General features: G+C 45.8%; 2 protein-coding genes across 8 annotated transcripts in view; one reads left to right on the forward strand and one right to left on the reverse strand.

The window, feature by feature from the left end:
• Window positions 1–57: 57 nt before the first annotated feature.
• C11H16orf90 (chromosome 11 C16orf90 homolog) lies at window positions 58–3,168 on the reverse strand. Of its 2 annotated transcripts, none has more exons than XM_075941762.1 (3): window positions 2,957–3,168; window positions 1,081–1,434; window positions 58–546 (listed from the first exon to the last, which is right to left on the reverse strand). In XM_075941762.1, the coding sequence occupies exons 1-3, from the start codon at window positions 3,018–3,020 to the stop codon at window positions 389–391; spliced, it is 576 nt and encodes a 191-aa protein (XP_075797877.1). In that variant the 5' UTR covers window positions 3,021–3,168; the 3' UTR covers window positions 58–388. The 2 variants fall into 2 exon arrangements, with proteins under 2 accessions (XP_075797877.1, XP_075797878.1); XM_075941763.1 differs by having other exon boundaries at window positions 2,260–3,057.
• The window catches only part of Cluap1 (clusterin associated protein 1), a 40,505-nt gene continuing 30,990 nt past the window's right edge, over window positions 3,050–12,564 (forward strand). For 3 of the 6 annotated variants that reach the window (XM_075941733.1, XM_075941735.1, XM_075941736.1), the window contains exons 1-4: window positions 3,220–3,387; window positions 7,457–7,568; window positions 9,918–10,002; window positions 11,577–11,756. In XM_075941733.1, the coding sequence (XP_075797848.1) occupies window positions 3,366–3,387; window positions 7,457–7,568; window positions 9,918–10,002; window positions 11,577–11,756 (399 nt within the window). In that variant the 5' untranslated portion in view covers window positions 3,220–3,365. Of the gene's footprint in view, window positions 3,172–3,219; window positions 3,388–4,500; window positions 4,540–7,456; window positions 7,569–9,917; window positions 10,003–11,576; window positions 11,757–12,564 lie in introns of those variants that run through there. The other 3 variants (XM_075941734.1, XM_075941731.1, XM_075941732.1) reach the window with 3 other exon arrangements.

Genomic DNA, 12,564 nt, shown 5'->3' on the forward strand with positions numbered 1-12,564 from the left:
GCAGGGCAGGTTTGACTGGATTGACTTGATGACAGACAAGAAGATGCAGGCCTTGGCTTTTTACTGAGGGAAGACCTGAGGACTCCCTGGCTCTCAGGAACCAGATTCTCTGCTCAGCCTGGCCTCTCAGCTACACGTGGCTGACTGGAGTTTGGGCAGGCTGCAAGGGCATGGGCATGCTTCCATTTCTTCCGTCCCTCTCAAGGGACTTCCTCCTCCCTCCCTCATACTTTGCCCAGACTAGCCCAGGTCTGATGCTGGGCAGCTGTAGGGGCCATCTCAGTGGGAGGGCAGCTGCTGGGACTGCACCCTTCCTCAGGAAACCTGGCCTCCGCCTCCTCCTCGGCCATCCTTCCCTTAATGTCCCCAGCCCTGGCACTTTGGATCCTTATGTCCTCTCCAAGGCCCCAGAGCGGGTTCTCTTGCACAAGGGACACATGGTCTCCTCCAAGGCTCTCCAGGACCTCTTGGGCCTGAGTCCCAATCCCTCAGGGGGACCAGACTGGGAGGGGACACCCTTGGCTGGGTCCATGCTGGAACTGGAAGCTGAGGAAAAAGGAAAGAGAAGTCACTCAGAGGGACCCAATCTGAAACCCTACCTTGGTGTCCCTGGACCTTATAACCTTCAAGACAATTGAAGAGCTTGGTGCTACGTCCTTGAAAGAACTATTGGGGGGGGGGGGGGAATGTCAGTGGGTCATGAACTCTTATAAAATAAACTGAGGGAGAGTTGCCCAAGGTCCATCAAAATACAGAACAAGGATTAGAACCCAGAACTCTTAGTCCCAGATCTCTGCCTTACACCCCCATCCCAATGGGTTCCAGCTGTGGTCCAGCTGCCTACTACCATCCTGAGATTTCATAAGACTTAAGAGTACAAGCCAGTGCAGAGTCAGTAGTGGGGCACACGGATAGAAAAATTCAAGATTTCAGCCCCCGGAGGAAGACATTACTTTAGTGTGTCCTGGCCACAGTGTCCTTTCCTAGTTTTTGGCAAGAAGGCTGGGGAATGGAAGAGGCCCATCTGAGTTCCCTTGCGTCTTTCCCTCGTGTCTCCAGTCCTTCCTTAACAGAGCTCACCTGTATTTCCCAGGCTGTCCCTGGGCAGTTGGGCTTCTAGAAAGGTTGAGCAATGGCTGTTACCTGGACCCAGGGTCCCCTGTGGCAGAGACAGGGGCCAGGCCGAGCCTTCAGGCCGTGGCAGGCTGCCCCCAGCCATGAGCCGGCCTAGCCAGTGGCTTCCACATTGCCCAGCAGGCTGCATGTGGCCTGGCAGGTAGAGAGCCAAGCTCCGGAGGTGACGCAGTCGGAAGTTCTTGGGCTTGCTTGCCTGGGCCCCAGGGCCCTGCTGCTGCTGGGCCCCCAGCCCTCCCTCGTAGATGTTGGGTGGTGTGTCAGGGTGGCTGGGGCGTCCTGGGGCCCAGCTCACTCCATCTGCAGGAGAGAGAGCAGGAGGGTGGTGGCCAGTGCAGCCAGCATCTGGGTAAAAGGATGCAAGTACCAGCTTCTATGGCAGACCCCACCCCAGGCTACCCAGCCTCAGATCCTGTCTATCCCCATTTTTCCTGTTTGCTCCCCTAGGGGCCTAAGAAGCCCAGGACTTTGGCACTGAGATCTCTTTCAGCACTTCAAGCCTTTTTTTTGTGTGTGCCCTCTACCCTAAAAAGAGTATGCTGGTGCCAATATAAGCAAAGAGGGTAAAAGAGGGCATGAGTGGCCCAGTCATACAGCCTAGATTGGGAGTTACTCCCCTCCCAAGCATGCATGTCCCTGGGATCTCCCCAGTAGCTTTGGGCCCAGGTTAGGACAGAATGGCATCTCTGCTTTTGCTTCTCCCTGCAGCCAGGCACCTTCTCTTATTCGAAGCTCGGAGAATGCACAGACCAAGGCTTCCATGGAGGGCCAGTATGGTGGGGGAGGAGTGGCCAGGCCTTGTGTGCAGCAGGGCCTGCTCTCCCCTGCCTAGGGGCTGGGTCTGCAGGTCTCCCATGGCAACTGGCTCTTATGATGTCACAGTAAAGACTAGTCTTCTTGGCCCCCTTAGTTTGGGAGAGAATGGTGTCAGGTCAGGGGCAGGGTGGGAGGAGGGCAAGGAGGTGGGTTAGAAACTTAGGGTAAATCCACTGCTCCTCAATTTCAGAGGAAGACACATTAAAAAAATTAACTTTGGAATGCTGAAAAATCATTCTGTGGGGTGACCTTTGGGGAGCTTCAGCTTCCTCTTCTGTCACTCAGAGAAAGAGGATTTAGGATACAAACCTGGAGAGATCTGAATCGCACTGAAAAGGTGGTTCCGGGTGACCCTTGTCCAGTTGTTCATCTTCTACCAAGTTGTTAGTGTGTAGATAATGCCATTTTCCCCCTAAGCATGTGAACAAACTGGAACTCTTGCCTTGGTGGTGGAAATATAAAACTACAACTAAATTTGGAATCAACTCAGTCACAAAACCGTAACGTTTCGTTCTCTGTTTTGGTTTATGAACCATTGTTTTTGTATATAGATATAGTGGAGTTTCATTTATTTGCTGTAGATTTCTCATTGTTCCAAAGCCATTTGTCACAGACTATTCTCTTTGTCCAAGTGCACTGTCGCCTATGTTGGCCCTATTCCACATCTAAGTCCTCAAGCATCTTACTCCTGATCTCCACCACAATGTCCCGGTCAAGGGCACCTTTACATTCTCCGCTTCCCCATCTCGGGGCTTTGCCTTCCTCTTCTTCCACCTTTCCTGGCCCAGCTCAACTCTTCTTTACCCTGTCCTTCTTTATCGCGGTTGCCCCCAACTTGTAGCAGCCACCAGAGAGGATTCCCTGCAGAGCTCCGCACTGGGGCGTGATACATCAATCAGCACTACTACTCCGACCTCAGAATCAACCAGTTTCCAGGACAACCCCTGGATCATGGGTCTGGAAACTGATTTTCAGCCTGTAGTGAAGACTGACAAGCAGTACGTACACGAAATCCTTCCGGGTGCAGTTCTCGAATTCTGCAGAGGGTAGCGTACCTTCGTTCCTGTCATTCTGTGGCTACTTCATGCGTCTTTGACTGTGCGGTTTAGCTGTTTTTAACAAATACGAAGGCGACTCGGTCACATAAAGTGATAGTGTTCTCTATAGAAGTGAGGCAATGGGAGCCACAAAAGGCCCGGAGCCAAAACTGCTTGACGAACGGTAAGAAGCGCCTCCTGCTGGTCTGTGTCCTGCGCGTGCGCGCATTGCACCGCTTCGCTTCCTGTCTTGCTTGGCCCTGACCGCACGCTGTCCAAGTGCCCTGCGGGTTGCTATAGAGACCGGCGAGCGCTGGGCCTGCGAACTCCGAAGAGGCGAGCATCGTGCCCCGGTGGACTTTTGCAGACCAAACCGTCATGTCTTTCCGCGACCTCCGCAGTAAGGCTGCACCGGCTTGCCTGTGGGCTTCCCAGAAACTCGGAGCTCCCCTGCTAGACCCCTGTCTGAGCCGTAGGCCCCAGACTAGCCAGGGCCTGACAGAACTCTGCTGCACCCGTGCAAAGTTCTGCCTGTCACTGGCCGCGAGTGGCTAGAACACTTGGAATGTGTTTCGAGCGGCTGAAGAACTGAATGTGTTTAATTTTTACCTCATTTTATCTCAGTTTGTCACAGACACATTCGCAGCCGCATTAGAAAGGTCATGGGAAATGGAGACTTTTTTTTCTGTGTTAGAGTTTGTAGAAAGAAACAATAAGGTCAGGGAGGTGACTGGATGGATGGCTATTTCTGCTAGTTTTTTTTGTTTTGTTTTGTTTTATCGTCGTTGATTGTTGTTAATTTTTGAGAATTTTTTTAAACAATCTGTCACATACTGTTCTTTTGGGGCATTATGTTGTTTATTCCTAGTCAATTCCTGTGCCCTGAGTCCAGAGATGAGGAAGCAGGCAGCAACAGGTCAAAGTAATTTGGGCAAGAAAAGGCTAGAACGAGCGGCTTAGGCGTTTTGCATCCAGGTTGTCAGATCGCCAAACACTGAGAAGAGAACTTTGCCCGAGAGTGGGGAAGTGGGGTGTCTAGATTAGTCCCTGCTCTTCGGAGACCGTTTGTTATGGGTCAGGCTGTTGCAGTTCACCCCTTTTGTTTCTGTATCTAACTGCAAGTAGTCTAACTTCTCATGGTTCGCACAGCTGGAGAGAGTGGCAGGACTGTGTGACCCAAAAGCTTGCCTCCCTCGCGGCGAAGTAGCAGCTATTAGGATCAACCTCTCTTCCGGGGTCTGACGGTATTCCAGACAGTGTCATGATGGCGGTCCCACGTAGTTTTTGATGAGGCCAGCACTTTGCTAGGGTCGTTGAAAAGCGATGTACTGAAGAGTATTCCAGAAGAGTGTTTCAGAATGTTTACCTTAAATAAACACTGTATAGCTGTGTAATGGAGACTCTGTCCCCATCCAACATTGGAGAAATGCTAGCTTCCCCTTAGCAGGAGGAAGTGTTTGGATGAAACCTGACTGGAGGGGAGACTGCTACTTCTTCACCATCATCTTTCTCTTCCACCACCTGGTGCAGTCCGCCCTGCTTTATCGTACAAGTAGCTTATTTGGAATTGTCAACAGGACGTTTTGAATAGCTGTCTTCAGGAAACATGCCTAGACATCGCACTGCCAGGAAACTGTTCACCAGCTCAGCGTATTGTGGGAACTCAATATGAGATGTTGTTGTGTTCCTTTTGATTTACCGAGACAGGGTTCTCTGTGTAACAAAAACCCTCACTGACTAGAACTTACTTTGTAAACCAGGTTAGCCTCGAACCCACAAAGATCCACCTGCCTCTGGTTGTGTTCTTTTCTTTTCAAGACGCTTTCTCTGTGTAGCCCCAGCTGTCCTGGAGCTCACTCTGTAGACCAGGCTTGCTTTGAATTCACAGAGATCCCCCTGTCCTTGCCTCCTGAGTGCTGGGATTAAAGTCGTGCACCACCACCCGGCAGCTGTGTTCATTTCTAAATACCACTTTCTTTTTCTTTTGTTTTCTTTCTTTTTTTTTTTTTCGTTTTGGTTTTTCGAGACAGGGTTTCTCTGTGGCTTTGGAGCCTGTCCTGGATCTAGCTCTTGTAGACCAAGCTGGCCTCGAACTCACAAAGATCCACCTGCCTCTGCCTCCTGAGTGCTGGGATTAAAGGCATGCGCCACCACCACCTGGCTTTTGTTTGTTTTCTTCTACTTTCTTTCAAGCAGTGTAGCTTTTTTAGGTGCTTCCAACTTACACTGTTCACTAATATGTTTTTACAGTAAATATAAATACTGAAGACAGTTTAACCATTTTCTTAAAATTTCTGTGAATTGAGGTAACTGATTTTTTTTTTGTGTGTGTGGTTTTTCGAGACAGGGTTTCTCTGTGGTTTTGGAGCCTGTCCTGGAACTAGCTCTTGTAGACCAGGCTGGTCTCGAACTCACAGAGATCCACCTGCCTCTGCCTCCCGAGTGCTGTGATTAAAGGCGTGCGCCACCACCGCCCGGTGAGGTAACTGATTTTTGAAATTTATGTCATCAAAATACTATAGGATCACTGAAAAGAACGTATGATTTTGAACAATTTTTTTCTCATGATGTCTTATGAGGCTAGGTAGTTTTTATTTAGTTGTTTGTTTGTTTTTAATTAATTAATTAATTTTATTTCTTTTTACATACCAATCCCAGTTCCCCCTCCCTCCTCTTCTCCCGCTTCCCCTCGCCCCACTCCTCATCTGCTCCTCAGGAGGGTAAGTCCTTCCCTGGGAAGTCAACTAAGTCTGTCCATCAACTCCTTGAGGCAGGACCAAGGTTCTCCTCGTTCCCCTCCCCGGAGCCTAGGCTGAACAAGGTTTCTTTCTATAGAGAATGGGCTCCACAAAGTCAGTTTATACATAGAGTAGTGCCTGACCCCACTGCCTGTGGCCCCATATACTGTCCAAGCCACACCGTTGTCACCTGTATTCAGGGGTCCTAATTCAGGCCTATACAGGTTCCCCAGCTGTCAGTCCAGAGAAGTGAGCTTCCACTAGCTCAGGCCAGCTCATTCTGTGTATTTCCCCATCATGGTCTTGACCCCTTTGCTCATATTCTCCCTCCTCCCTCTCTTTGTGCTCCGGGAGCTCCGCCCAGTGGTTAGCTGTGGATCTCTGCATCTGCTTCCATCTGTTGCTTGAAGAGGGTTCTAGCTTCTCTTATGGACTATATAGGCTGGTTATCCTTTGATTTATATCTGGTATCCACTTATGAGTGAGTACAAATTATATTTGTCTTTCTGGGTCTGAGTTACCTCACTCAGGATGTTTCTCCTAATTCCGTCCATTTGCCTGCAAATTTAAAGATGCCATTGTTTTTTACTGCTGTGTAGTACTCCATTGGGTGAATGTGCCACATTTTCTTTATCCATCCTTTGGTTGAGGGGCATCTAGGTTGTATACAGGTTTTGGCTGTTATGAATAATGCTGCTGTGGGCATAGTTGAGCAAATGCCCTTGTGGTGTGAGTGTGCCTCCTTTGGGTAAATACCTAAAAGTAGTATTGCTGGATCATGAGGTAGATCGATTCTTAATTTTCTGAGAATTCGCCATACTGATTTCTACAGTGTCTGTATAAGCTTGCACTCCCACAAGCAATGCAGAAGTGTTCCTCTTACTCCACATCCTCTCCAGCATAAGCTGTCAATAGTGTTTTTTATCTTCGCCTTTCTGATCAGTGTAAGATGGTATTTCCGAGTTCTTTTGATTTGCATTTTCCTGATGGCTGAGGATGTTCAACATTTCCTTAAGTGTCTTTCAGCCATTTGAGATTCTTCTGTTGAGAATTCTCTGTTTAGATCTATACCCCATTTTTAAATTGGATTCTTGAGTTCTTCGTGTATTTTGGAGATCAGTCCTCTATCAGATGGGGTTAGTGAAGATCTTTTCCCATTCTGCAGGCTGCCATTTTGTCTTGTTGACTGTATACTTAGCTTTACAGAAGCTTCTACGTTTCAGGAGGTCCCATTTATTAATTGTTGCTCTCAGCGTCTGTGCCGCTGGGGTTATATTCAGGAAGTGGTCTCAGTGTCTGTGCTGTTGGGGTTATATTCAGGAAGTGGTCTCCCGTGCCCCATGCATTCAAGGTTACTTCCCACTTTCTCTTCAGTGAGGGTCAGTGTGGATGGATTTATGTTGAGGTCTTTGATCCATTTGGATAGTTTTTATTTGGGGCAGTAAAAAGGCAGATAACAAAAAGAAATGAAAGCCTCAACTAATCCCTAGAACCCGTTTCCCTGAAGGAAGTCTACTCCACTGAACTTAGGTGTTTTCCAGTGATGGCTTAGGTACTGTCAGTTGTGTCTCCCTGCCTGTCTTCTCACAGAGGTGATGGATTGGGCCCCCCAGGCTGCCACTAAGGTGGGGAGAACCAGTAAGAAGGGAAAGCAGAGACAATGAGATTAACTGCTTTCCAAAGTGCTGCCATCTGACAAGGACTGATGGAATTGTGTTTTATATTGGACAGATTTCACAGAGATGATGAGAGCCCTGGGGTACCCACGACATATCTCTATGGAGAATTTCCGCTCTCCCAACTTTGGGCTTGTCTCTGAAGTCCTCCTGTGGCTTGTGAAAAGGTGAGGGTACACCTTATTCATGTCTTAGCATGAATAGTGCTTTGTTTGTTGGCTAATTGGAAACAGGGAACCGTCATGATACAAAAGGAAGAGTATAGTGCAATCCATGCAGGAGGGACTGAGTTGTAATTTGTGAATAGTCATCAGAGCTGCCAGGCATGATAATGCAAGTATATATCTGTGAGTTCGGGGTCAGCCTGGGCTACATATCAAGTTCCAGGCCAGCCAGGGATACATAGTGAGAAACGCTCTCTCAAATTTTAAAAATTGAAAGAAAGAAATCACCAGAGTTTACAGAACATGGAGGGTGGGATTATCCTTATTGGAGTGCTGGTACAGGCTGCTCTTCAGCCCTCACCACAATGGCAGGGACTTTCTACACTCAGGATATACTGCATTAAAAATACTGCAGGTGTGGCTGGAGAACCGGCTCAGACGTTAAGAGCTTGTGCTGGTCTTGCAGGGGACCTGAGTTTGATTCTCAGCATGCACGTTGTTTTGGAGTTTTTTGTTTTTCAAGACAGGGTTTCGCTGTAGCTTTGGAACCTATCCTGGAACTAGCTCTTGTAGACCAGGCTAGCCTCAAACTCACAGAGATCCGCCTACCTCTGCCTCCTGAGTGCTGGGATTAAAGGCGTCAGCCACCACCGCCCGGCCTTGTTAGCAGTCACGTAGAATGACTCACACTGTGTATAACTCCAGCTCTGGGGGGACCTCACAACCTCTGACGTCAGTGAGCACTGGTAGTAATATGCACATGCTTACACACAGACCCCCACACACATAATTACAAATACAATACTAAAAATATAAAGCAATAAATAATATAGACTTTTCATTGTGTTAAAAGTCTTATGTGGGGCTGGAGAGATGGCTCAACGGTTAGGAGCATTGCCTGCTCTTCCAAAGGTCCTGAGTTCAATTCCCAGCTACCACATGGTGGCTCACAACCATCTGTAATGAGGTCTGGTACCCTCTTTTGGCCTGCAGGCATACATGCAGACAGAATATTGTATACATAATAAATAAATATTAAAAAAAATAAAAGTCTTGTGTAATAAGGATTGGCAACATTTTGTGTTAAGAATCAGAGGGTAAATATTGTATATGTTGTTACACATAAAATTTAGTCTACATGAGATGCCTGTTGAATATTTTGGAGTTACAGGCAGTTGTAAGCCACCTGACATTGGTGCTAGGAACTAAGGGCAGGTCCTCTGAAAGAACAATATATGCTCTTTTTGTTGTTGTTGTTGTTGTTGTTGTTGTTTTTGTTTTTGTTTTTTCGAGACAGGGTTTCTCAGTGTAACAGTCCTAGTTTCTAGACCACTGGCCACCTCACCAGCCCCTCTTCTTTGCTTTTAAAATGTAAAAGCTATTGTTATCTCTCAGACTATACAACTACAGCTGAGAGTCACAAATCTTCTGAGCCCTGGTGAATTAGCAGTAAATAAGTAATTTAAACAACCCTGCCACTTCTTGAGTGAACTGTTTAGCCCTCGTGTCTATCTTGGGCAAAGGGCTATTAGCCCGAGTCAAAATCTTGGTTATTTCATAAAAGTTGGAAGTTCGAGATAGATTTAGTTTGTAATCTGAGTCCCGTATTTGTTTGTTTACTTATTCAATATTACTTTATTATTGTATCTTATTACTTTATTTATCTTTATTGCTTTATTTTTTACTTGTCTCCACACTCGTATCATGGCACACATGTACGGGTGTGGAGATCAGAGGACAAGGCTGCTGAGCTGATTCTCTCCTTCCATCTTTATACAGGTTCTGGGGTTAGAACTCAGGTTTCTAGTCTTACACAGCAAACTCCTTTACCTGCTAAGTATGTGTGAATACACCTATGTATGTGGGTTTATGCTAGCCACCACATGCATGTGGAGGTTAGAGAACTAGTTGGTTCTCCTCTTACACTAGGTAAGCCCCGGAGAGTGAATGCTGATTGCTAGGCTTGGTAGTAGCCCTGTTTACCCACTGAGCCATCTGTGGTCTGCCACTTAAATCTCATTCTTGAGTTGGAATTTGCTCCCTGAGTATCTTGTTTGCTCTTGAAGTTTTTGCTTAATCACATTGCCTTGGTTGGGGCTTTGGTTGGAGCCTGGAAAACCTCATGTTAGCAATAATCATCTGCCTTCTCTTTAATGGGTCTTTTTTGCTTTGTTTGTTTAGTGGCTTTGTTATATTTTAGTTAGGGTTTCACTGTATAACCCTGGATGGTCTGGACCTCACTGAGATCTACCTGCCTCTGCCTCTTGAGTGCTAGATTGTAAGTGTTCACCACCACACCTGACTTTAAGGACTTTATATTGGATTGGCTCTTGCTTGTTTTTTTTCTGACAGATATGAGCCACAGACCGACATCCCTTCTGACATCGAGACCGAACAAGACCGAGTTTTCTTCGTCAAAGCAATTGCCCAGTTCATGGTTAGTTCACAGTCATTTTATAGAATTATCAAATAAATTAGAAGATAAATTTTATTTGGTACTGTTTTTTGAATTGAGTATCGTGTTTACTTTCTAAAACCATCCCACTGCCAGGTTTCTGTGGAACCATTTCGCCAAAGTGTGTGTGTGTTTCTGTGTTTTTTGACTCATTGCTTATATGGTTTTATTTTGGATTTTTGTTTTGTTGTTTGTGTGTGTGTGTGTGTGTGTGTGTGTGTGTGTGTGTGTGTGTGTGTGTGTGTTTTGAGACAGGGTTTCTCTGTAACTTTGGAGCCTGTCCTGGAACTCACTCTATAGACCAGGCCAGGCTGGCCTTGAACTCACAGAGATCTACCTGCCTCTGCCTCCCAAGTGCTCGGATTAAAGGCATGCACCACCACCCCAACTTGTTTATTTTGGAATAAGTAATATTTTTTTTTGGTTTTTTTTGAGACAGGGTTTCTCTGTGGCTTTGGAGCCTGTCCTGGAACTGGCTCTGTAGACCAGGCTGGTCTCGAACTCACAGAGATCTGCCTGCCTCTGCCTCCCGAGTGCTGGGATTAAAGGCGTGCACCACCATCGCCCGGCTAGTAATATGTTTTATGGTTCATAAATTTTTATATCACAAACTTATACGGAGTAAAATGACGCTCTGCCATGTCTGCCCGAGGCTGAGTTCCAGTCATAATAACCACTGTTTAAAATTCAGCCCAGCCAGGCGGTGGTGGCACACGCCTTTAATCCCAGTACTCGGGAGGCAGAGGCAGGCGGATCTGTGTGAGTTCGAGACCAGCCTGGTCTACAAGAGCTAGTGCCAGGACAGGTTCCAAAACTACAGAGAAACCCTGTCTCGAAAAACCAAAAAAAAAAAGAAAAATCTCAGCCCAGTGTTTGCTTATGCATGTTTAAACAAATCGTAATAATATATACATATATTAATATTTATATTTAATTACATATAGAAGCAATAACAATATACATATATATTCCCATTAACTCATGCTGTGTAGCATCTTGCCTTCCTTATTTAGTAGTTTATTTTGAAGAACTTTCCAATGCATATAGAATTTTCCTCTTTCACTTGAGTTATTATTGCTTACATGAGTATCTTACAATTATGTTATTTGTATATGTATTTACATAGTTTATAACTTGCTGTTTGAAAGAATTCTGTAATAAATAGCCTATGTGTTTAATTTTAGCTGTGAGTTTATGTTTACAGTTAGTTCTTAAAATTGAAATTACTGGGTCTAAGATACATGTGTTTGTAGTTTGGATGTCTTTATCATAATATGAGACATTTGTAGTGTGTTTTATCCTTATTCACTGAGTTGTTTCAGTTGGTGGCAGAGATATTTTCAAATTCCCTACATGGGATTTGGACATAGCCCTAACCTTTAACTGGGTATGATAGAGCACATTCTAATCCCATTACTTAGATAAAACAGGAAGAAGTGAGAGCTCACATCTAGCCTGAACAGCTGGATAGTGAGTTTCAGGCCAGCCTGGGTTACATATTAAGACCCTGTCTGAAGAAAACCAAACCAAACAGAACTTTGTCTGTCTCAAAACAGGCCACAAAGGCACATATAAAACTCAATACTAAGAAGCTTTATCAAGCGGATGGGTATGCCGTGAAAGAACTGTTGAAGATCACATCCGTTCTTTATAATGCAATGAAGACCAAGGGCATGGAGGGCTCTAAAGTGGGAGAGGAAGACATCAGCAAGTTCAAGTTTGACCTTGGCTCTAAGGTAAGGATGGGGAGAGTTGGAGGTAGAATGTGCCTGACCTGCGGCACTCCTTTCCTTACTGGTGGACTCGGGGCGTTTCCATCTGTGGTAACAGTTTATTCTCATTAGTGTGGGGATGAGAGCAAAATCACAATAAATCTGGTTGTTTGAAAGCCTGCTTTTATCAGATGGTAGGGATATAGGTATAATCAAAGAGCGACGTCCTTGGAGGAGTCAACTGCGAACAACCACGATAAGATGTGGAAGATCTGAGAGGTCAGCCGTGGAGAACCGCAGACTGGTGTGGGGTGGAGTTTGTGAGGGCAGGGCTGTCATAAACAGGGCCAGCCTTGGGGCCTCCCAGGTTGAATGTATCACAATCCAGAACAGAAGAACCAGGCTGCAGACAGGGCTCAAAGGGAAGGTCCACAGCATAGCACAAACTGAGACTTTTTTTATCCAAGGAGATTAGGGGAAAAGACCCACCTCTTCTGAAGGTTTTTTTATTCTCTCATGATGTGCCTGTCATGACATTCCATCTTCCTTTGTTCTCCACAGCTTAAATACCCAACAAAACCTTTCAGGCAATACAGGAGCCACACAAAAGGACACACTCCGTTTCTTAAGTAAATGATTATAAACAGAGTCACGCAACAACTCACTGCAGTAAATCTAAATATCTTGTCATGGAGCAAGGAAGTAGCATTTTTTTTTTATTAATCAACTCCTTAATTGAGAGGCTGCAAACTGCAGCGGTAAAGAAAGAATTGATCATTTTGTTATCTGTCCAGAGAGGTCATCTTATAAGGAATTTTAAAGGCATTATAAA

This window comes from Microtus pennsylvanicus, chromosome 11 (assembly GCF_037038515.1).
Source record: "Microtus pennsylvanicus isolate mMicPen1 chromosome 11, mMicPen1.hap1, whole genome shotgun sequence".
NCBI lineage: Eukaryota > Metazoa > Chordata > Mammalia > Rodentia > Cricetidae > Microtus > Microtus pennsylvanicus.